Below are 23707 nucleotides of genomic sequence, written 5' to 3' on the forward strand. Positions count from 1 at the left end.
TTCTATGGGGTTCAAGTCAGGGGATTGGGCAGGAGTTCGCAGTTGCGATGGTACGTTCCATATCAGCGACTGCTTGCAAATATCAGCTGTGTGTTTGGGATCATTGTCTTGCTGAAATATGTAGTAAGACCCCAACCCCATTTTTACTGCACTCTGTTTGACGCTGTTCTTTAAAATGTTTAAATAACCCCATCTGTCCATGATGCCACTGATGATTTCCATATTTCCCACTCCACAAGACGACATGCACCCCCAAATGATAATTGATCCACCTCCATGTTTTACGGTGGGTAGCGTATTTGCAGGTTTATTGGCTGTATTAACTTTTCTCCGTACATAACTGTTTCCATCCGAACCGTATAGAGATATTTTAGTCTCATCTGACCAAATAACTTTGTTCCAGAATGTGCAATCCTTGTTTGCATACTCTCTGCAAAATTTCATTCTGGCTTGTCGATTTTTCTTAGTAACAAACGGCCTTTTCCGTGGTCGTCTACCGTGATAATCATATTTCCACAATACCCTACGAATTGTCTGACTTGACATTTTCTTCTTCGTACTTTCTTCCAGCATTACGCGGATCTTAGGTGCACTTAATTGTGGATTCTGCTTTACTTGTTTCACAATATAACGTTCATCTCGCCTATTCAGTATCTTTTCTTTTGCTTTCCTTGACAAATTCTTCGTGGTTCCTCTATATCTGAATTTATTCAACACATAGTGTATTGTGGAATGAGGTTTATTTACTTTGCGTCCAATTTCACGCAAAGAATACTCTTGCAATCCGAGAGATACAATTACATTTTTTTAGTTCGTCACTTAACTCTGTTCTTTTACCCATTAGGCCTATGTAACACACGGTCTGGTCCACTAACTGCGAAACTATGCACACTAGCACAGCACAGATACACACCAGCTAGCTAGGAGTGTTCCCGAGCGACGAGGTAGCTAACGTGTACAAACAAGACTGTTGCAAGCAAATAGGCCACTACACAACATATATCACTCATATTCTTTTAAAATGGTGTACCGAGACTTTTGATCGCTAACATCAAGTTCTCAACACCTTGTGCAATAACTTATCCATGTCTTGTGCACTGGTTATGTACTATTTAGAAATTATAAAGACATTATATCTGCTAAGTGGGGTGTACAATCAAGACTGTTATGCACTGTACATTCACAGGGCAATGGATGAAGTCTGAGATAAGCTTGGAAAAACAGGAGGAATTAACGTACAAGGAGGAAAGATCGGATATGTTACGATTCGTTGACAAAACAGGAGGAATTAACGTACAAGGAGGAAAGATCGGATATGTTACGATTCGTTGACGATATCGCATTGTTAGCTGAAGAACAACTAGAAGCGACTCTGACGCAGATGGAAGACACCCTCAACTTTTCGTACATGGAAATAAATAAAGACAAAACTAAAGTTATGGTGGTCAGCAGAAATGGCACGGCGCCCATTGTTCGTCGGGTGGCGAAAGGCTAGAAACAACACAGTCCTTCGCTTTCCTGGGAAGTGAAGTCATATCGTACGTTAGGTCGAGGACGATTGTTGCAAGCCGCACCTACTAGGCCAAGACAATCTCAAACAAGATATTGACCTCTTAACATGTGACAGCCTAGACATGAATCTCCGAAAGTATCTCGTCAGAACTTTCGTCTGGAATTCGCTGTTGTATGGAAGTAAGACTTTGACACTTGGAAAGACAAAAAAGAAGAGACTGGAGCCAATCATGGTGTTATCGCAAAATTCCCAAGCTTACATGGGTACATAAGGTACCACCGAGCTCGATAGCTGTAGCCGCTTAAGTGCGGCCAGTATCCAGTATTCGGGAGATAGTAGGTTCGAACCCCACTGTCGGCAGTCCTGAAAATGGTTTTCCGTGGTTTCCCATTTTCACACCAGGCAAATGCTGGGGCTGTATCTTAATTAAGGCCACGGCCGCTTCCTTCCCACTCCTAGCCATTTCCTGTCCCATTGTCGCCATAAGACCTATCTGTGTCGGTGCGACGTAAAGCAACTAGCAAAAAACATAAGGTACCGAATGACATAATGCGGAGAATGGAGGAAGAATCACCGTGCCTTTGGAAACGCGTTCAAACCAGATGAACCATTTGGACAGAACATCTGTCAAGACAAAATGATCTCTCTAAAAAATCGAGGGAGAAGTTGAAGGTAAGAATACCAGAGGCAGAATGATATTAACGTACAAATAGATAATGAAAGCCACCGACTGCCTGACTTACAGCAATCTCAAAAGGAAAGTTGTATGCTGAGAGGCGTGGCAAGCTGCTGCCAACAAAACTGCGAGTTGATGACAAAAGAAAACAGCTGTTGCAAATTCTGTCACGACGAAATGTTTCAAAGATGACTAGTACATCAGAGTAAGGATATTCCCTGTGGCGAACGCTCGTTGAATGATGCGTAATAATTCCGACTGAAACTGGTGTGAATTTTGCTCCGATTGGGTTCTTATATGCATATTTCAATAATATGTGTGTCATTACTATAGAATAACATCGCAATATTACATTTACATAATGAAGTTACAGGCATAGTCAGTGCGCCCACCCCTAGTCTTTCTGCACTTAATCACGCGATCTGATATGCTGAATGAACTTCAGTCGCACTTCCTTTGAAACGTCCTTCTAAACCTGAAAGTTCAATTTAGCCAGGTAGTTTGTTTTCAACTTCCACCGTTCTTGTAGTCGTGGTTTTACATTTTATACCGAGTTTAATTCTGGACTGTGTGCAGGCCAGGATCGAGTTTTGAAATACTGGCCCTCACACCAATTTTGGTCTGTGTGCCGGCGCATTATATTGGTAAAAAAGTAATATTTTCACCAAGGAAGTTTGTGATGTGTGGCAGCATTACTTCTAGCGTTTGACAATACTGTGCACTGTTGAAGGATCCATTAACAATACTCAGCTCCCCAGGGCTTTCAGACGTAATTTAATCCTGTATCACAATTGCCTCTCCACCTTGTAGACGGCGAGAGCCACGCATGAGGCAAGGCAAGAAATTCTACGTCTTAGTGCGTCGAAGATTTTTTCCTCTTCGGAAAAGATTCGTCTGAGAAATTAACACGTCCATACGTCTTTCAATTAATCACGACACTGCCTAGAAAACTAAAAGCGTGGTTTCCTACGCAAAGCAGGCTTTCGAAGGGCACGGAAGACTTTATGCCATTTTTTACGAAGCCATGACGAAACTGTGTTAAAACTAATATTAACATCGTAAATGTTCATGAAATGACTTGCGCGTCAGAACCAGCTTGGTTTATTACTCATCTGAACTCACAAATGGCATCAGAAGCGAGATTTACAATATTAAGTGGTATTTTCTTACTCTCATTCGTCTCCTCCTTAACATTAGAAACAAATCAACCCGCTCTCACAACGACACTTTTTTAAATTTCCATTTCCTTCATGCCATAGCCTAAGAAGTTCCAGATCAGTGCAAGAGAGGTGTTGAAGTGACGTGTTTCATCATTGCAAAGCAAACGCTGATCCCAAACTGAGGGCACCTGAACTGGAAATAATACCTCTGTATGAAGGTGCCCCGAGACTTTAAATGAGACGATCTCTGTATCTTCCCGGATTGCCAAGAAAGGCATGAAAAGGAAAATTCCATAACCATTTCATACTAATATCGTCAGAATCGGAAGGAAAGAAATGACCGAAGGACATCAGGCAGGAAAGTGAAGTGTGGAATCAAGCACACATTGGCAGATGCTATGTCACATTCAGCGAGAAACACTTGCGACTCGCTGGGGAGTATTTGAATTAAGATTAGTATTATTGAACATCCGCATAAATTTAGACTAATTATATAGGATGTGAGGAAAAAGACATAAGTCGTGATAAAGAAGTTCAGAACAATGAAAATGAGCAAAGGAACCAACCTTTTAACCACCAAATAAGACAGGTAACGTAACGACGTTTAAGAAGAGATGTGCGGCTCAAATGGCTCAATAGAAGGCCACAACGCCTTAAATCATAGTTGTGCTGCGAAGCTTACTTTTTCGGTGTGTAGTGGTCATAAGACATCAAGATTCGTCAAAAACAGGATGTTGAATTTTTGCATGAGTACAATAATTCCTTTACTCACATCGTTGTTCGAAAGTAGCAGCAGCAGCAGCGGCTGCAGCAGTACTAATAGTAGTAGTAGTAGCAGTAGTTGCGTGTGGCCTGGTGCAGGTCTTTTGAGTTGACACCGTGTATGTAACCTGCGCGTCTGAGAGGATGGAACCCTACCTAAGATGAAATCTAATGCTGAATACATCACAAAGACCAGGAACAAGCAATAAGACCGCGGACAGTCCTTCCTGACTGAAAAAGCGACTTTTACCCAGTTGACTATGGCGAGTGTTGGTTCCTATCCTCACTTCAGTTGCCCTGGTCCCTACATCATCCGGACCGGCGGCATAGGAATTGCGTGCCTGTTCCTTATACGGAGGACCCTGATTCGATTTCCGGACAGGATAAGGGATTTTTAGCTGGAACTGAGGGCTGGTTCGAGATCCACTCAGCCCACGTGATTACAATTGGGAAGTTATCTGTGAGATATCGGCCCCGGCTTAGAAAGCAAGTACGAGTATAACAGCCGAGACGATTCGTCGTACCGATCATACGACACCTCGTAATCTGCAGGGCTGAGCAGCGGTCGCTTGGTAGGCCATGGTCCTTCGGGGCTGTTGCGCCATTGGGTTTGGTTTTCGTCTCTCTATCAAAACCCGTGATTATTGGATGGTACTTTTCATACAGCCTGTATAATTACCATCACCACCATCTTCCGTCATGCAGTTAGTACCAGTCATTAGCACCAATACAATACTTCCTTCACTCACACCGTCGTTCGAAGGTAAAACCAACCGAGAGCAATTGGGTTAGTTTAGGGGGTATGAAATACAAATTACCAGGTGTGCGTGGTTTTATATAACTCGGCTCCTATAAGACATTCCAACAGAATGGAGACGAAGTGTACACGCGACACCCATCGTACACCATCTCGTGCAGTCCGAGGGAGGTGAGGTCTATTGTTTGGGGGCAGAACAAATTGAACAATACGGACGAAACTATTTTGAATTTTACTTTCGTCCACCGCTAAATGAAAGGAAGTAGTATAAAATGGTAACTGCCCACAACCAAGTACGCTGTACGATAAAAAAGGGAAGATTTTCGTCTCGTCTTATTTTAAAGGCTAAGCCTTGTCGCTGCAGCCACAGCTATGTGTAATTTGTATTAGTTAGCTATTTTAATGTTTTCTGTCAAAAGAATATTCCTTAAATAATCCAATATGGTTTTCGCCATTAAAACCTTTAATTACTCGCGCGGGTTCTCGAGGCTCCAATCCCGTTTTAATTGGTATGAATATTTTTAGTGATCACGTGTGGCCTTGATACGTTCATTAACTTCATGCGGTGGAGAGGGGAGCTCAGTTTAATAGCTGTCACTGATGCCAAATGAAGTTCTCTGTGTACAGCTGTGACAAGAACTCTAAGACCCTAAGCGAGTATGAAAATAAAAAAGGGGAAAATGTTTTGTATTTTTACTTGTGTTGCTAATAACTTATTGGTTATACATCCCACTAACGACTTTTATAGTTTTCTGAGATGCTGAGGTGCCGGAATTGTGTACAGCAGGAATTAGTTTAAGTGCCGGCCCGGCCCCGCGGTGTAGGGAGCAACGCGTCCGCCTATCACCTGGCGGCCCCGGGTTCGATTCCCGGCCAGGTCAGGGATTTTTAATTGTAAATGCTTAATATCCCTGGCCTGGGGACTGGGTGCTTGTGTCGTCCTTAATGTTCCTTTCCTCACATTCAACACTTGACACTTCCCCAATTTCCATATACACGCAGGTTCATAACATATGGTGCAAAGTGGGGGCAAAAGATCTTTCTAGGTCGTATCTGAGCGCCTCCAAATACCAACGGACTGAGCAGGGATCGAACCAGCCAACTAACTCAGACGACCCGTGCTCTATCGTCTAAGCAACTCAGCCCACTTTGAATGTCACTTATTTCCCCTATATTTCTAAGTTTATTTTACTCATATTCCACTCTCACGTAAATAAAACTGGAGAACAAAATCTCAAGATATTTGGAACAGACGCTTTTAGAAGGAGATTAAGATGCTCCTGTTGAACTATGTGGGAAAATGATACATCCTTCAGTTATTGCCAATTAATGTGTGTCGATTTCTTGTAAATATGTCTTCTTGTTATTTAGTATCTATAGTGAGTAAAGGTTCGATTATTTAGTAACTGGAGTACTTACTAGCTGTTCATACCCGTCACTGACAGGTTACTGTTTGTATAATTGAAGCATTAAGTGGCAAAACATCTCAACCAACATTAGACAATCATTGCTATGTTACAGTTGAAAAGTTTTAAGGACATTGTAGGCCACCACATTTTGTTTTCTTCGAGCTTTGTGATTCTAGAGCAACCACCTCCCTTATTATTCCGTTTTTCACTATTCCTCGAGTGATGGAGTTTTCCTTCTCATTTTGATATTCATCTTAATTACCTTCCTGATCAATAGTGGCGAAGCGTGAGCTAAGTAAGGAGGTAAACAGAGACCTTTTTTTATTTCAACTATTAATCATATTATATATTGAATTTGGTTTTCGACGAATGCAGATCTGTATTCATTATTATATTAATGACTCTGAACCAAGACAAACCCCATAACAACCTATAACCTTACAAATAAGAACATACTTTTGGAATAAAAGAATATCAATATATTTCAGTGTTACGTAGATTTAATAAGAGAAAAAGAAATAAATAGATTTTCGTACAAGTCACATTAAACAATATTCTTGCAAATGTCCTTCATTTCAGCAAATATATCTGTTACTCTCGTCTTGAAGTCAGGCGTCTTGCTAAGATGCCACAGCAGACAGTAGTTCCTTCTCCACAGCTAGAGTCTCCAAGTTACACAGGCTCTGATTGGGCACCGAATTCCTTAGATAGGTTTTAATTTGTCCGAAGGTACTCATAGCGCGTTCACAGTTATAATAATGGCGTGTGGCCTGGTGCAGATCTTTGAATTTGACGCCGTATAGGCGACCTGCGCGTCTATGATGATGGGGCCCTACCTATGATCAATTCTAATGATGAAGACACACACAGCCTCCGAACCATTGGAATTAACCAATTAAGGTTAAAATCCCCGACCCGGCGGGGAATCGGACCTGGGACTCTCTGCACCAATGACCAGCGCGCTAACCATTTAACCATAGAGCCGGACAGCGCGTTCACTAAAAACTGACGTTATCGGAATATACAGCATCAAGTTAAGCAATTTTTTGTTTCCTTTGCTAATGGCTTTATGTCGCACCGACACAGATAGGTCTTATGGCGACGATGGGATAGGAAAGGCCTAGGAAATGGAAGGAAGCGGCCGTGGCCTTAATTAAGATACAGCCCCAGAATTTGCCTGGCGTGAAAATGGGAAACCACGGAAGACTATCTTCAGGACTGTCGACAGTGGGATTCGAACCCACTATCTCCCGGATGAAAGTTCACAGCCGCGCGCTCCTAACAGCAACGACCAACTCGCCCGTTTTTTTGTTTTTTTTTAAATGCACGCTCTGCAGTTCATTATTAAGAATGTAAGCCAATGGTTGTTGGGGTTATAATAACGAATATTGGCGGGCAAGAAAATGCATGTACTCGGAAGAATTTTGATGGTGTCATTCATTTATTAGGTGGAAGTTTGCTATACTTCGTATGTGATTATTATTATTATTATTATTATTATTATTATTATTATTATTATTTCATTTTTAGACGTGTCTTATAATAAAGTAAATTCAAATTAATTACATTAAAAGCATGTCTGAGATGGTAGCCAATAAGAGCACCTAACCAATGAGAGCAAGAGGCGCTGGTAAGTCTGTCTACTGGGCGGAAAAATCTCGCTGTAGGAAAGTCATAGTTCCACAGTCAGCACCTACAGATAGCGTTAGTGTTGCTCTGTCTGAAAGCTTTGAAAATCAAAGGGAACATACACAGAATCAAGACCGACTCCAAACCTCAGACCTTAATGCTACTCTCGATCGTCCAAAGATGGCGAATCGAGTAGCCGGATTTGTTGGAAATATGGGTTTGTTTTGGTTTGTTGTTTTATCGTATGTACTGGGTGTCATTTCATGAAAGTTGACGATAAATGTTAGTTTCTTTGTAGAATATAAGTGTGTGAGTGCTTTATATAAGTCAGTGGACTCTTGGGATCTGTAATCGTGTGCAGTAAAGTGAGAATGGTGTTTATTTTGATCGTGTTGTGAACCAGGTTTAAGTCTAATTATGCCAATGCCTCTCACACAACTATTCTTAAGTTTTCTACGGAATAAAACATTAAGAGAGAAATGGATTAGGAATATACATCGTAATTATTTTGAAGTCGGTGATAAAACTGTAGTGAGCAAATACCGGTGTTATTTTCACAATAAGTCTGAGCTTATGGAAGACTTTTCTCTAATTCCAAACGGCGAAACTATTCGTGTTCCTCAAAATTTTAATTTAGATAGAATATAATTGATACTGTGATATTTCGTCAGTGTCTACGTGCTTCTAAGTGTCAAGTGATTTAGATGCAAGTGTATTTTACAATAATCTGTGCTTGCCTGCGGAAATGTTTGGCTGGATCTTGGAGTGTAAAAAACGTGTGTAAGTGTGACAGATTGAGCTATCTGTATACTGTTACACAGAAGAAATAGAGACTGTGGGCTTAGCTGGGTTTGTAACACTACCAACATCTTCCGATTTATGTTGTAGTTATGTATTATCAAGCAGAATACACCGAACTGAAGCTCGTCAATGTGATTAAATATCAAGGTTAAGAGTCAATAGAGATTTTGCACTCATGTTCTTTAATGGGTGAAAACCTATTATATCTTTAGTGTCTGAACGTTTCATTACTAAGGTTACCTTAATTGTATGAAGTATTTCTATGCCATACGTCAACATTATGATAGCATTACCAGGGGCCGTTCATTGGGTTAACAATCATTTCGGGTGTACATAGGCTGAGTGGCTCAGATGGATAAGGCGCTGGCCTTCTAATCCCCAGTTGTCAGGTTCGATCCTGGCTCACGCCGGTGGTGTTTGAAGGTATTCAAATACATCAGCGTCGTGTCGGTAGATTTACTGGCACGTAAAAGAACTACTGCAGGACTAAATTCCGACACATTCGGCGTCTCCGGAAACCGTAAAAAAAGTAGTTGGTGAGATATAAAGCCAATAACATTATTATTTCGGGTATACTTCCCTTTCATTTGGTGTTGAATATAAGAAATTTTCCACGACTTCAAAACTAAGGCAACAAATTATGTTGCCTACTTCTCATGAGAGCGAATAAATTGAGGAATCTGGCACCGTAATTTATTTTAAAACATTCAACATGATGTTATAAATATAATTTTAACAGTTTTATCATGTATTTTCTTCTATCCAGCGAAGTTAAATATAAAAGAAAACGTTATTTGACAAAATACAATTTCTAAATAATCAGATTGTTGTTCTCCTTTCTAGTAGAATATATGTGATTCTAGTTGATTACATGTGGTGTGTACTCGTTGGCGAAAAATTTTCGTACGTGAAAAAGTTATTTTCCCTTTGATGTTACATTTATCATGTTAAATTACTGCCATTGTACGTGATATTTTCGCGTTAGCAAATCTCAGAAATCCGGCTACTTCGGCCGCCATTTTTTTTAAATATTACGGTTAGAGGATTGGAGTCGGTCTTGACAGAATGGACAGCGTCTACTTTCGCCTACGTGCTTCGAGTAACTGACGCGAGCCCTAGCAATGCCTAAGTGAGACGAAAATAAGTAAAGCGGGGAATACAATAATGTCACGAATGTGGAAATAATTAATGTTCTAAACAAATATTGAATTAACTTGACAATATTTCGTTTACAAATTGTTAAGGGTACACGCTGTCTACCCTGTCTCCCCTGTGTAAGACATACGTGTCCGCCACTAGCCCAGAAAAAATGTACATTAAATGCGTCCCATCTCGGAAACAGTTTGGAAAGGGACCTATGTCCATATGAAGTTTTTTTGCTTCAAATGATCGTTCTTGTCATATCCCTAAATACTGATTATTCCTCCTGGGACATCCTGTATAGGGTAAGGTGGTACAATTTCGATCACTAAAGGCAAATTTCGCTGCCACGGAAAAAATACATAAGCTAGAGTGAATTTAAATAGTGTTACAAATACTCTGAAATGTAGTGAATGTATTCCTATATGTATTACTATATTACAATGGTTAGTTTAGATACAAGATTAAAAAACATAGTTTAATGTAATTGATCGAAAATGTACCTCGCCGGGTACAATTATGATCACCTACTGGTACAACTTCGATCACTGGCATCTTCCACATACGAAGTGTTTTTTTCCTATTGCACCAACACATATTTCATGATACCAAACATTACATTTCTGGCAACGAATCCAGTCACCTTTTTTCATTGATTGTACACAGTAATAGTTCATCAAACAAAATCCACACTCATCGTCGTTTGCTGGCAATCTTCTGCTTCGAATAATACTTTCGTCTACACTGGCAGACCCGTGTTTACCCTTATCGTTACTTTTCTTCTGTGCCTGTTGAAAAAGACGTCTCTTGCTTCTGATTTTTTCCAGATTTTCGTCTGAAGTCAGTCGCACTGATGTCTGCGTTTTCCGTTTACGTAATGACACTTTCTTCTCTGGCGTTGGCAGAATTACTCTGACAGCATCTTGGGGTGAGTTCTTGTTTGATGCTGGCGTTATGGTGTCGATCTTGTCTTCATTTACTTCGTTTGAAGTTGTGACAAGTCCCGTTTCCGAAGTGCTCATACTGCTGGCAGTAGTTGGAATGCTAGGGGATGAAGAAGCTGGAGTTTCAAATGAACTGCTCGCACTGCTGAAAGTAGCTGCAACAGATGAGGTAATAGGGGACTGAAATAACGCAGCAGGAGCAAACTTTTCTTCTGGAACAGTGTCCTTAGAAAATGGCATTATTCCAGTACACTGAAAACCTTTGATAGCAGATCCAGCTGACGCCGATTGATACCAGGCAGTAGAAAAAATAGGGCAGAATCTTGATTTTGTAAGATTGTCATTGGGGTTACGATGAATCCACTCGGTTACATTTCTGTGGTAATGAGCCTTCAGGGACTTAAAGAATGTTCTGTCTAACGGCTGTAGAGCATGTGTACTGTGTGGGGGCAATCCCAAAAGTTCTATCTCGTTCTCCCGACAGTATTCTATAGCTTGCAGGCTCGTATGGCTCCCGTGATTGTCGAGAATGATTAGAACCTTCCCTGTCATTTTATATTTCTTGAAGTGTCGAAGCCAGGTCATGAAAAGTTCTTCGTTAATGTAACCCGAATCTCTCATCTCCACGATGGAACCAGGAGGTAATCCATCATGGAATTCAGGGCGCTTCCTAACTCCCTTAAAAATGACCATTGGTGGAATGTACGAACCTGATGCACTCATACACGCAACCACTGTCACATTTTCTCCTCTTTCCACATTTGTTAATGAAACAACCTCGCGTTTGCCCTTCCGACTGACTATTTTAGGAGGTCTGTTGTTGAGAGGAAAGCCGGTCTCGTCCATATTGTATATGCGCTCAGGTTTATCAAACATGTCATTTTCTTCCAAAATATTTTCCAAATTTTGGAAGTAATGACTTACCTCCTCTTTATTTAACCCTTCAGCTCTGGCTCGTGATAGACCTTCAGGTTTTCTCAGACTTAAATTAGGATATATTTTCAAAAAGGCTCGAAACCAATCAATCCCTGCAATCTTATCATCTAAGCTCCAGGGATGTTTGACATTGTTCGTTTCAGCTAACTCAAATGCAGCTTTCCTCACCTGAACAGGCGTCAGACCCAATCCTCGTTGCTCTAGCGATAGAAGCCTCTCGAATAAGGCCCCTTCCATTTCAAGTGTGAGTACCGTTGGGCGACCAATTTTGTCTCCAACTCGTGGATTTAATCCAGCTTGTATTTCCTTTTTAATTTTTATTTTGCCATGTAGCGTACTGAAAGGAATGTCATAATTCTGATGCACCTCGAATGCTTAGATGCCCATTAATTACACTGTTCACTGCCGCTCCCATCGCTATCTGATTCCACTTATTATAAATTTTATTTTCTAGTCTTTTCCGCGGCATCTGAAATCAACGAATACATTCGGATGAGAATGTGCAGAATACAGCCCTGTCAATAAATTAACCTAATGCATAGGCTATTTTATTTTATTTTGTGAGTGAAAACTAATAAAATTCCAAACATCGTTCGACCTATGAGTTCATAAAGGCAGTGTTTGCTTCTGAATACCATGAAATCATAAATGTGAATTTGAGTTAGGAACCATATTGTTTGTTTCTCAGAGAGTAGGAAATTAAAACATTATTTTTTTAAGTCAGGAGAAAGTTAGATTCTGACATCCTTAAATAACAACATCATCCTCTTTTGCTTCATAAAGATATTTCTTTTTATCTGATTGTGCCCTCGTTCCGAGGTGGTGCAGCTCTTTGCAGCCACACCCCCAATGGAGATGAGCTGCATGTACTATTTTCACCACATACCACCTCTCCTGCCATTTATAAATCTCTGGCAGTACCGGGAATCGAACCTACAGTAGGCTCCCCGAGGAGGGAAGCTAATAGCGTTAACCGTTACGCTACGGAGGCGGACAAGACTTTTACTGTAACACAATATTGCTATTTAACTGCTTAAACCAATATATTTCCTCCGATCGAAATTGTACTAGTGTATCGAAATTGTACCTGTCTGCTGATCGAAAATGTACTGTTGGTATTACTGTATCTATCGTCACATACTATCCCTGCATGCCAACAGATGGCAGCACATGTCACAGAGGAGTTCTCTGTGGTAGTGCCAGCACACGCAGAAATAAACAGCATGGTTCTAACCTCACAATATCATTGTCTGCCAGCCTGTGAAAACTAGGCAGTTTTATAACAGAGCACAAAACTAAGCAAGTCAACTCACCTTGCTACAAGAAGAAATATGTATCTCTGAAGCACAAACTGCTGTATTCTTGACACAACCACTAGCAACACAGTACACCTTCCGCACTGTAACGCCACACTTAGGCAAGTACTACCAACACTCCGAAGTGGAAAATACATGCTAAACCTTAGTTTGATCGAAATTGTACCCATATCGAAATTGTACCACCTTACCCAGGGTGATTCAGCTAAGTTATCCACCTCAAATATCTTTTCATTCGTTAAAGATATTGATATTCTGTTTTCAAATTCTTAAGTTGTGCTATGGGGCTCATATAATACTGTCTTATTCCTGTCGAACTCTAACACATACGTAATTACCAAGGAACCAGAAGCAACATTGTTTTTTAAACGGGGTTATACTAATTTCCCCCATTAGGACAATTGAGAATCGAGCAACAAATTCAGTGATGTGCTTATTTTGCAAATTCGACGAGTACTTTTGAAGATATTAACAGGTTTCAAATGTGTATGCATTAGACAAGAAAGAGATACGACACTCGCCTTGATGTCGGGCGCATAGTTCTCGTGCTTGATTCACGCCTTGTTGATGAACACGCGCGTTTCACCATTATCTCGAGGGAGGTCGGAGAAAACACCATTATGATGGAGGCCTAGAGTATTTCGGAGTTACAAAACTTTTGATTCATTGCCGTTGAATTAGAAGAAGACCAGATAACACAGTGACATTTTAATAATTGTAATAATAATAAAATTGTCCTCATGATTACATAGTAGCCTACATGAGCTGAAATCAACAAATTCAAAATCCAATTAATGGCATTTATAAATATAATACAATATATAAATATAATATATTAACAAAACTCGTCCATTTAGTTTCTTGCGAACGTCGTTTCGAATTTTATTCTTACGAGTTTGGCTGACCATCAAAAATTTCGACTGAACAATACCATCACAATATGCTATGCATGGAATACGTTCGGTATGTGTGTTTATCAACAGAGTGTAAGTCACGCAGGAGGACAATACACTGGGCATCACAGCGAGCGGCGCATCGCTTTCTAATACCTACACAGCCGTGCGCGTAGAGGCGCGCGCCTGTGAGCTTCCATCCGGGAGATAGTAGGTTCGAATCCCACTATCGGCAGCCCTGAAAATGGTTTTCCGTGGTTTCCCATTTTCACACCAGGCAAATGCTGGGGCTGTACCTAAATTAAGGCCACGGCCGCTTCCTTCCAACTCCTAGGCCTTTCCTATCCCATCGTCGCCATAAGACCTATCTGTGTCGGTTGCGACGTAAAGCCCCTAGCAAAAAAATACCTACACATTTGAAACCCTTCAATATCTCCAAACGCACTGGTCTGATTTGCAAAGTAAGCACATCACTGAATTTGTCGCTAGATTCTTAATTGTTCTACTGGGTGAAATTAGTATAGTCCCATTTTAAAAAACAAAGTCGCTATCTGTTTCTAGGTAATTACGTATATGATCGAGAGGATTAAAGCAGTAATTAATGAGCATCTTAATACAATTTAAGAATTTGAAAACAGAATGTCTATATCTTAAACAGATCAGAAGATATTTGAGGTGGACATCTTAGGTGAATCACTCTGTATAGAACTTTTCTCATATATTTATCAGCCGTATATAACGTTTGTCATGTATTTATCGACAGGACCGTTAATAACACAGGTATTTGAGAATGACATTTCTGACTTTCTCATAAACTACCATTTCACTCAGCGTGAACAAAATTGCTTCTAACCTTAAGTAGTGACAATGTATATAGCGGAAAATTAAAGTTTGCATTTCCTACTTAATGTGGTGGACACGGCCGATGCAAAAGTACCATTCTTTTTTTTTTTTTTTTTTTTTAAGTCCGATCGATGTACAGACAAAACTGTTATTATATACACGTACTCTCTGGGGTCTAAGCAGCCCCCCCCCCCCCCCGGATAAGCCCGAGTTAGTAAACATCTAATTATATTTTGCGGCTAAGAGTAAGTGATATTCGGGTAAGGGGAGATAACGAGGAAGAGATAGGAGATTATAAAGTGTAGTTGACGGGTGTTAGAAAGGAAAGGACAGAGTATGGGGTAGGGCTGTTTATCAGCAATACCACTGCACGCAACATAGTCTCCGTTAGGCACGTAAACGAGCGAATGATGTGGGTAGATTTGTCAGTCGGAGGAATTAGGACGAGAATTGTCTCAGTGTATTCACCATGTGCGGGTGCAGATGAGGAAGAAGTTGACAAGTTTTATGAATCATTGAGTGACATCGTGGTCAGGGTCAATAGCAAGGATAGAGTAGTGCTAATGGGCTATTTCAATGCGAGAGTTAGAAATAGAACTGAAGGATACGAAAGGGTGATTGGTAAATGTGGGGAAGATATGGAAGCTAATAGGATTGGGAAGCGTTTGCTGGATTTCTGTGCTAGTATGTTACGAATACATTCTTCAAGCATAAGGCTATTCACCGCTAGACATGGGAGGCTAGGGGTACCAGATCCGTAATAGACTATCCTAACCGACTTCGAATTCAGGAAATCTGTTAGGAATGTACGAGTTTTCCGGGGATTTTTCGATTATACAGACCACCATCTGATCTGTAGTGAATTAAGTATCTCTAAGCCTAGGGTAGAGAAAGTGAAATCTGTCTGCAAACGAATAAGGGTAAAAAATCTCCAGGACGAGGAAATTAGAAGTAAATGAATATGATAAGTGAGAAGTTTCGACAGTAGACTGTAAGTAGGTTCAGGATATAGAAAGAGAATTGGTGATATACAGGGATGCTGTAGTAGAAACTGCAAGGGAATGCCTAGGAACAACTGTGTGTAAAGATGGGAAAAGGCGAACATCTTGGTGGAATGATGAAGTGAGAGCAGCCAGTAAACGTAAAAAGAAGGCTTATCAGAAATGGCTCCAAACAAGGGCCAAGGCAGACAGGGATTGGTACGTAGATGAAAGAAACAGAGCGAAACAAATAGTTGTTGAATTCAAAAAGAAATCATGGGAAGATTTTGGTAATAACCTGGAAAGGCTAGGTCAAGCAGCAGGGAAACCTTTCTGGATAGTACTGAAGAATCTTAGAAAGGGAGGGAAAAAAGAAATGAACAGTGTTTTGCGTAATCCAGGTGAACTCATAACACATCCCAGGGAGTCACTGGAGAGGTGGAGGGAATATTTTGAATATCTTCTCAATGTAAAAGGAAATCATCCTGGTGGTGTTGCAAACAGCCAAGCTCATGGGGAGGAGGAAAAGGATGTTGGTGAAATTATGCTTGTCATAAGGCAGCAGGAATAGATGAAATTAGACCTGAAATGGTGAAGTACAGTGGAAAGGCAGGGATGAAATGGCTTCATAGAGTAGTACAATTAGCGTGGAGTGTTGGTAAGGTACCTTCAGATTGGACAAAAGCAGTAATTGCACCTATCTATAAGCAAGGGAACAGGAAGGATTGCAACAACTATCGAGGTATCTCATTGATTAGTATACCAGGCAAAGTATTCACTGGCATCCTGGAAGGGAGGGTGCGATCAGTCGTTGAGAGGAAGTTGGATGAAAACCAGTGTGGTTTCAGACCACAGAGAGGCTGTCAGGATCAGATTTTCAGTATGCGCCAGGTAATTGAAAAATGCTACGAGAGGAATAGGCAGCTGTGTTTATATTTCGTACATCTAGAGAAAGCATATGACAGGGTACCAAGGGAAAAGATGTTCGCCATACTCGGTGACTATGGAATTAAGGGTATATTATTAAAATCAATCAAAGGCATTTATGTTGACAATTGGGCTTCAGTGAGAATTGACGGTAGAAGGAGTTCTTGGTTCCAGGTACTTACAGGGGTTAGACAAGGTTGTAATCTTTCACCTTTGCTGTTTGTAGTTTACATGGATCATCTGCTGAAAGGTATAAAATGGCAGGGAGGGATTCAGTTAGGTGGAAATTTAGTAAGCAGTCTGGCCAATGCTGACGACTTCGTCGTAATGGCAGATTGTGCCGAAAGCCTGCCGTCTTATATCTTGGAACTTGAAAATATGTGCAATGAGTATGGTATGAAAATCAGTCTTTCGAAGACTAAATTGATGTCAGCAGGTAAGAAATTCAACTGAATTGAATGTCAGATTGGAGATACAAAACTAGAACAGGTCGATTACTTCAAGTATTTAGGTTGTGTGTTCTCTCAGGATGGTAATATAGTGAGATTGAATCAAGATGTAGTAAAGCTAATGCAGTGAGCTCGCAGTTGCGATTAACAGTATTCTGTGAGGAAGTCAGCTCCCAGATAAAACTATCTGTACATCGGTCTGTTTTCAGACAAACTTTGCTTTACGGGAGCGAAAGCTGGGTGGACTCAGGATTTCTTATTCATAAGTTAGAAGTAACAGACATGAACGTAGCGAGAATGATTGCTGGTACAAACCGGTGGGAACAATGACAGGAGAGTACTCGGAATGAGGAGATAAAGGCTAAGTTAGGAATGAACTCGATGGATGGAGCTGTTCGCATAAACTTCGGTGTTGGGGTTATGTGAGACGAATAGAGGAGGACAGGTTACCTCTGTTATGGAGGGTAAGAGAAGTAGAGGTAGACCTAGACGACGATGGTTACTCGGTTTCTAACGATTTAAGGATAAGAGGTATAGAACTAAATGAGGCCACAGCACTAGTTGCAAATAGAGGATTGTGGCGACGTTTAGTAAATTCACAGATGCTTGCAGACTGAACGCTGGAAGGCATAACAGTCTATAATGATTATGTATGTATGTATGTATGTATGTATGTTATTCATGAAATACTAAGATGACTTACCTGTGACGGGCGCTTCGATGTCGATCATGGTCTTCTCGGAGCGCAGAAGCGAGGCGCCATCGTTGATGATTCTGAGCGCGGCCGCTTCATCTATCCGCCCTTCCAGTATGAAGTGCTGCTTGAGGACGTCCGGTCGAGGTTTGCCTGTCCGCGAGTCGAACACCTCGGCTGTCGTTAGCTTGTGGCTGGGCGGGAAAGGTACGCCTGCAACAATACATACGAAACTATTATGAGGAGTGTTTAAATGAAAAGAAGGTAACTCAGCGTTTGTAAGTCTGAATCCATAAGAACTTCACTCTTAAACGGTCAAACTTCGTGCATCCAAATTGAAAATTAAGTATACCGTGGGTTTTCAAGCAAAACACATTAGGTCAAAAATCTTACTCGTAAGAAAAAGGTGGTTGGAAAGTTTTCAATTTTTCATTGCCTATATCTGATCTCACAATAAGAATAAAAACACGAACATTTATCTGTAAAGTGATGCAATGGGATTTGTTACAATATCTAAAATAGCACTGCAGGGCAGCACAGAATGTGTTCCGGTTGAAAACCCAATACATGATCTACTCTATGAGTACGTATCTCTAAGATAGGCTCGTCCTCACATGCCATAAAATACAAATGGTGAGTAAACATGACTGAAAATAACAGTTTCAATTCTTCGACAGCCCACAGGCAAACCTGTGAAGAAACCTTAAATACAGGTTTGTGTGCGAGCTGATAATGATTTACTTTTCTCTTGAGCTGCCGAACATTGTATTAAAATGTGAACGCAATACCTGGAGTGTTATCGAACTTAGACCAAGAATGTATCGGTGCAACCTTCGAGCGGGACAAACGGTAAAAACCATCTTTTTAACCGGGGACCAACACCTTTGACCAACCAAAATTGCGATTTTTCGATTTACTTTTCTCATTTAAAATCGAACTTTCCTCTTTGTAACAGTGCAAATTTTTTGTTAATATCTTCAATACTTTCAGAGTTATGACCAAAATCGTGAAGCCCTGTCAACCAAGCGCGCCATTTATCGGTAAGTTTGTTTCTAGTTTCCTGCAACTTTTGTTTTTCAGAGCCGTTTCCCTGATAAATCTGAAAGTTTTTAAGGTATTAAGATGAAATTTTGCATGCACGTGCATTTTTCATAGAGAAGAAAAAGATATACTAGAATTACTGAGATAGCTTCATTGGTTAAGTTTCTTAAAATATTTCCAAATTAAAATTAATGAAAAATTTACTTCAAAATAACTTCATGAAATTAATTATACTTGATGGACTTATTCTAGTGCATAGTGTAGCTATAATATTGCTCTTCATAATGAATAAGAACCACAGAAAAATATTCATGCGTTTGGAAAGTATCAGGGAAACGGCAAAATAGTGGCCATGATGTACCGCCATTTTGAATAATTATGTATAATGGTATAGGTTGATATGATTTCTAAATATGTAGGCATATTATTAAGGAATAACTAGCAGTTTCCCGCTGGCTCCGCCCGCAATGTACAAAGTATAGCGTTGTTCGTTACTATCCTAACGGATGTATTTGCAAAGTTTCGAGTTAATGAAATAAAGCACATGATCTGCTGTAGTAACAAAATGTAATATGTCAACAAAACACTTGAAAATACATCACACACACAAAAAAAAATGAATTAAACGTTCCTTGGAACAACACTACGCGCCGAACTGTTAAAAAGTCCTTCAAAGATCTTCGTCATGGAGACAAATGTATCCATTAACGTTTCTCAGAATCTACCAATTTAAGTAGTTATTACCGCAAAAGAAAGCGCTTGATCCACTGAGTGTTGTTAGACCAAAACGAACTGCGTACCTCAATTAGGACAGATATGATTGCTTCAATGAGAAAAAACATGAAGAAATGAGACGTCAAATAGAATGTGCACTCATAACTTCCCTCAGAATCAACCCATTTGAATGGTTAATAGCTGAAATGAAAGAGCTTGATCCACTGAGCGTTCTCAGGCCAAAACGAACTCCGTACCTCAATTAGAACCAAATATATGATTGCTTCAAAAAGACAAAAAATTGAAAAATCAAATAATTTGAGGAAGGCGGAAGTTAAGTGATCTATAGTACCTGATGACAAATCTGTGCATGAATACATTTCAGTTTAAAAAATGAAGGAAATTGACCGGATAGAATGACCGGACTGACTTTAGTTTTCATTAAAAAAAATATACATATATAGATGTGTTTGTCATACCAAGTTCCTTTAGTATTCATGGCCATTGCTGCGGAAAAAGTTTCACACACCATTTTTCTATGTTCTAAGGTGTAGGTCTCCCCTTAATCATATGCAGGTACTTTGCTGGTCTCAAGTGTGCTCCGTCACACACACACACACACACACACCTAACGCTATAACATGAAATGAAGAAACGAAGTACGGTATGTCCACAACCATCAAGCTTTATTGAATTTCCCAAGCCCACAACAAGATTACGGGGTTACATTCATAATGTTAGAAATGTATCTGTAGCCTTACCGAGGCTTTGTAAGCAGACCTGTACGTTCATGCCTACAGTCGAATACGGTAAACTAAGTCAAGATTAATAATGCGGTAATGATCCACTCGGGTAGGTAAGAACCATTTTGCAGTCTTTCGTAGCCTATACTTTTCACACCTGCAGCATGCTTCATTGTAGCTTCTTGTTTTGTACCGTATATAAAAGAATAGAACAGAACTAGTAATTGCAGGTTATATGTTGAAATCTATGGCAGTGCTGACACGACAACCAAGTCATGCACCGCCTACTCGTTCGAGTTCTGTCTGGTCCACCAACTGGACCAAATGGTCCACATTCACCAAACAAACGTGGCCAAAAGCAGTTAGTCTTGTAATTACTAGAAGAGTTCAACCTGCGCCAATCATTTTCTTCTACACTTGAGTTGGTGAATACACATTATCCATGCAGATATGTTTCTTTTTTTTTTTTTTTAATCATGCAGGCTGTTTAATTGTATTCAACCATATCGCTATACCTCCGTTCACTGATAGCTGTAGTTAACTACAGGTATAAATACGTATACATATCTTACGCACATTACATTACTGTAGTGTATATTCATACACCACATCGTTATACTCTGATGTCTAAAATTAGTAGGTCGGAATGGGGAAAGCTATTGCCATTATTATGCTCACGGAAGTAAAAAGGAACTGCTTACATCTATATATAGAGTTTTGTCTGTACACTGCTCAGAATTTTAAAATAATTCTATTTCTGTACCAGCCGTGTCCACAGTACAAGGAAATGCACTTTTTAATTTTCCTTAATGTCTGTCTGTCTGTATGTACGCACACGCATCACGAGAAAACGCTGAAGAGAATTTAATGAAAATCGGTATGTAAAGTCGGAGAATAACTCGCCGAAATCTAGGCCATAAATAATTTTATTCACGCAGAGTGAAATAGTAGTTAAGGGGAAGGCCTAAAAATGTTTTTCTCAAATATTTATGTTATTAGTGGTCCCATCGATGAATGTGAGGAAAGCAACGGGAAACTACCTCACTCTTCATTTCCCTAGTACGCCTCTTCAGTGATGCCTAGGCCATCTATGACAGCTGATGGCAGAGCTGTTGAGGATCCCACCAGCGGAACCGCTGACGGACTGACATACATACATACATACATACATACATACATACATACATTGATGAATACTACATCACTAAAGTTATATAGTATTGAATTTCCGATCATTAATGCCTTATAAATTTTTACCGTACCGGCTATGATAGCAGATGTATTCATGAATTACTGTTTTTGTTGCTAACTCCATATCAGAGCCGAGCCACGAGAAAATACGTAAACAGATTTTAGTGAAAATCGGTATGCAAAGTCGGGGAAATAAGGAACTGCAGTCTACGCTATAAATAATTTTATAAGATGCCCTAATATCACAGAGTCGGAAGAAAACTAGTGGTGAAGGGCTACAATACAAGAAGTTCATAAAATTTATCAGTAACATTACATTGACCATTTTTTGTTGTGATGTGCTTTGTATCTTCTGCTGCCACTCATCACCGATAGATGGGATTAATGCTGCGTACCAATTGTAACACCCTGTATGAATATTGGTGAGAAGTAGCTGGGGAGTTAGATCTCTCCTTTCTTCAGCATGCCATTCCTCTGGTTCATCATAGCATTCGAGCTATTCAATCCCTACTCTGAGTAACCGATGAGAATGAGCAGTGTGCACATTTAATAGAACAATGGCAGAAGATTGCTCGCGGCTGTTTGCAGCCTGGTCATTCCAGCACTGGACCTTCGGACTGTTAGATCGGCAGCGAGGTACTGTTCGTTAAAAGTGAGAAAATGTGTTGTTTTTTATTTGATCGAGTATTTTACTACGATAACATTGCCTTTAATCGCTACTTTCCTACTGACTGTATTGTAATGACCTATGTTGGCTTCAGTTGGGAAAACCACTAAGACAGTGTTTCCGAAAATTCCGTAGCGAAACACGGGTACATCGGCTAGTTCTTAATATTTTCGTGCTTGTGTAGAAAGTTTCTACGAAGATACAAAATATTTATAAAAAATAATGTATATAAACTGGAAAGCTCAAGAGATAAATTGCCCACTGAAAGGTTTCAGTAATGATTTTTCCCTAGTCAGAAGCTCCGTAAACTTACTACGTGTGTGAATTCTGACTAATAGGGCTAACTTACCTTACTGTACTTAGCCGTGGTATATACTGGTAAAGTATGTTCTAATTTATACTAATTAGGGATGGAAATGAGAATGAAACGGTCGTGTCCGTCGGATTTGAAATGAGTAATCTACATAAATTAGTTACAATGATGGTTGACGTTGGAGTTTAGATCAAAACTCGCCTGCGCGAAGTCCTTGTGTAATCGCTCAATCTTGAAACGGTGACTGTTTAATGTAGGGCAATGAATGAAAAGTCTAACCCAAGTAAGATATGCACCATTAGAGAGAAAATCGAACACCCCTGAATTAACATAGGCCATCCTCAATCAACTGCGAGATATTTAACAGGTTTCATATGAATGATGCTTCCAAGCTTCGGGATATCATAATTGATCACGGTTACCGATTCTATATTATCTTCTAGCGGAATAATTATTAGGAAAAGTAGAGATAAGCTATATTGTACAGCCAGATTTTAGCAAAACTACGCATGTAACAAAGTCAAATCTGTAGGAACTGATAATACGTAGGGTCGTCTCGTCGATTTATGATGATGATGATGATGCTTGTTGTTTAAAGGGGCTAACATCTAGGTCATCGGCCCCTAATGGTACGAAATGTAATGACAAATTAAAAGTTCAAAATCATCCACTGACCAGAATTCAAATCGGGAGGACGAAAAATGAATGGATGGTTATGAATTTAAAATAATCAGTGGATCCGACCCGCAGGGCCTCACATTCACAGAAACTGACGTAAAACAATAGTAATACTGACCAAGGGACTGCTTCTAAAGCACAATACTGAATCGATGATGCTTGCAGTCTACAGAGGTCCAAAATCCAAGTCATCGGCCCCTCATAATGGCACTTATCGCTAAGAAAGTAGAACCACGGTATTTGTCATGGTGCGGTACTAATAAAAAATAGCGTAGATTCGCGGTATTACACACATTATGGCACTACTCACAGGTAATGAAATTCGTACATGTAATACAGGCCTATGGTGTTTCGCACATCGCGGCGCCATTTACAGGCAACGTAAACCTATGGTGTTCATCACTTAAGTGTACTAACCACAGAGACTCGTACTATCCTATAGTGTTCCTTATATGGTGGTACTAATCACTGGTACTGTAAAAGCCGACAGTGCACTCTAAGTGCGGGGCTGACCGCACGGTGCTCCTGCGT

The 23707-nt window shown here is 40.1% G+C and overlaps 1 protein-coding gene across 3 annotated transcripts in view; it reads right to left on the reverse strand.

Moving 5' to 3' along the window:
* Positions 1–23707, reverse strand: part of LOC136878964 (serine/threonine-protein phosphatase 2B catalytic subunit 2) — a 1209081-nt gene that overhangs the window by 702941 nt on the left and 482433 nt on the right. For all 3 annotated transcript variants that reach the window (XM_067152610.2, XM_067152609.2, XM_067152608.2), the window contains exon 2: positions 17839–18042. In XM_067152610.2, coding sequence (XP_067008711.1) covers positions 17839–18042 — 204 coding nt within the window. The remainder of the gene's footprint in view (positions 1–17838; positions 18043–23707) is intronic.

The sequence above is a fragment of the Anabrus simplex genome, chromosome 8, assembly GCF_040414725.1.
Source record: "Anabrus simplex isolate iqAnaSimp1 chromosome 8, ASM4041472v1, whole genome shotgun sequence".
NCBI lineage: Eukaryota > Metazoa > Arthropoda > Insecta > Orthoptera > Tettigoniidae > Anabrus > Anabrus simplex.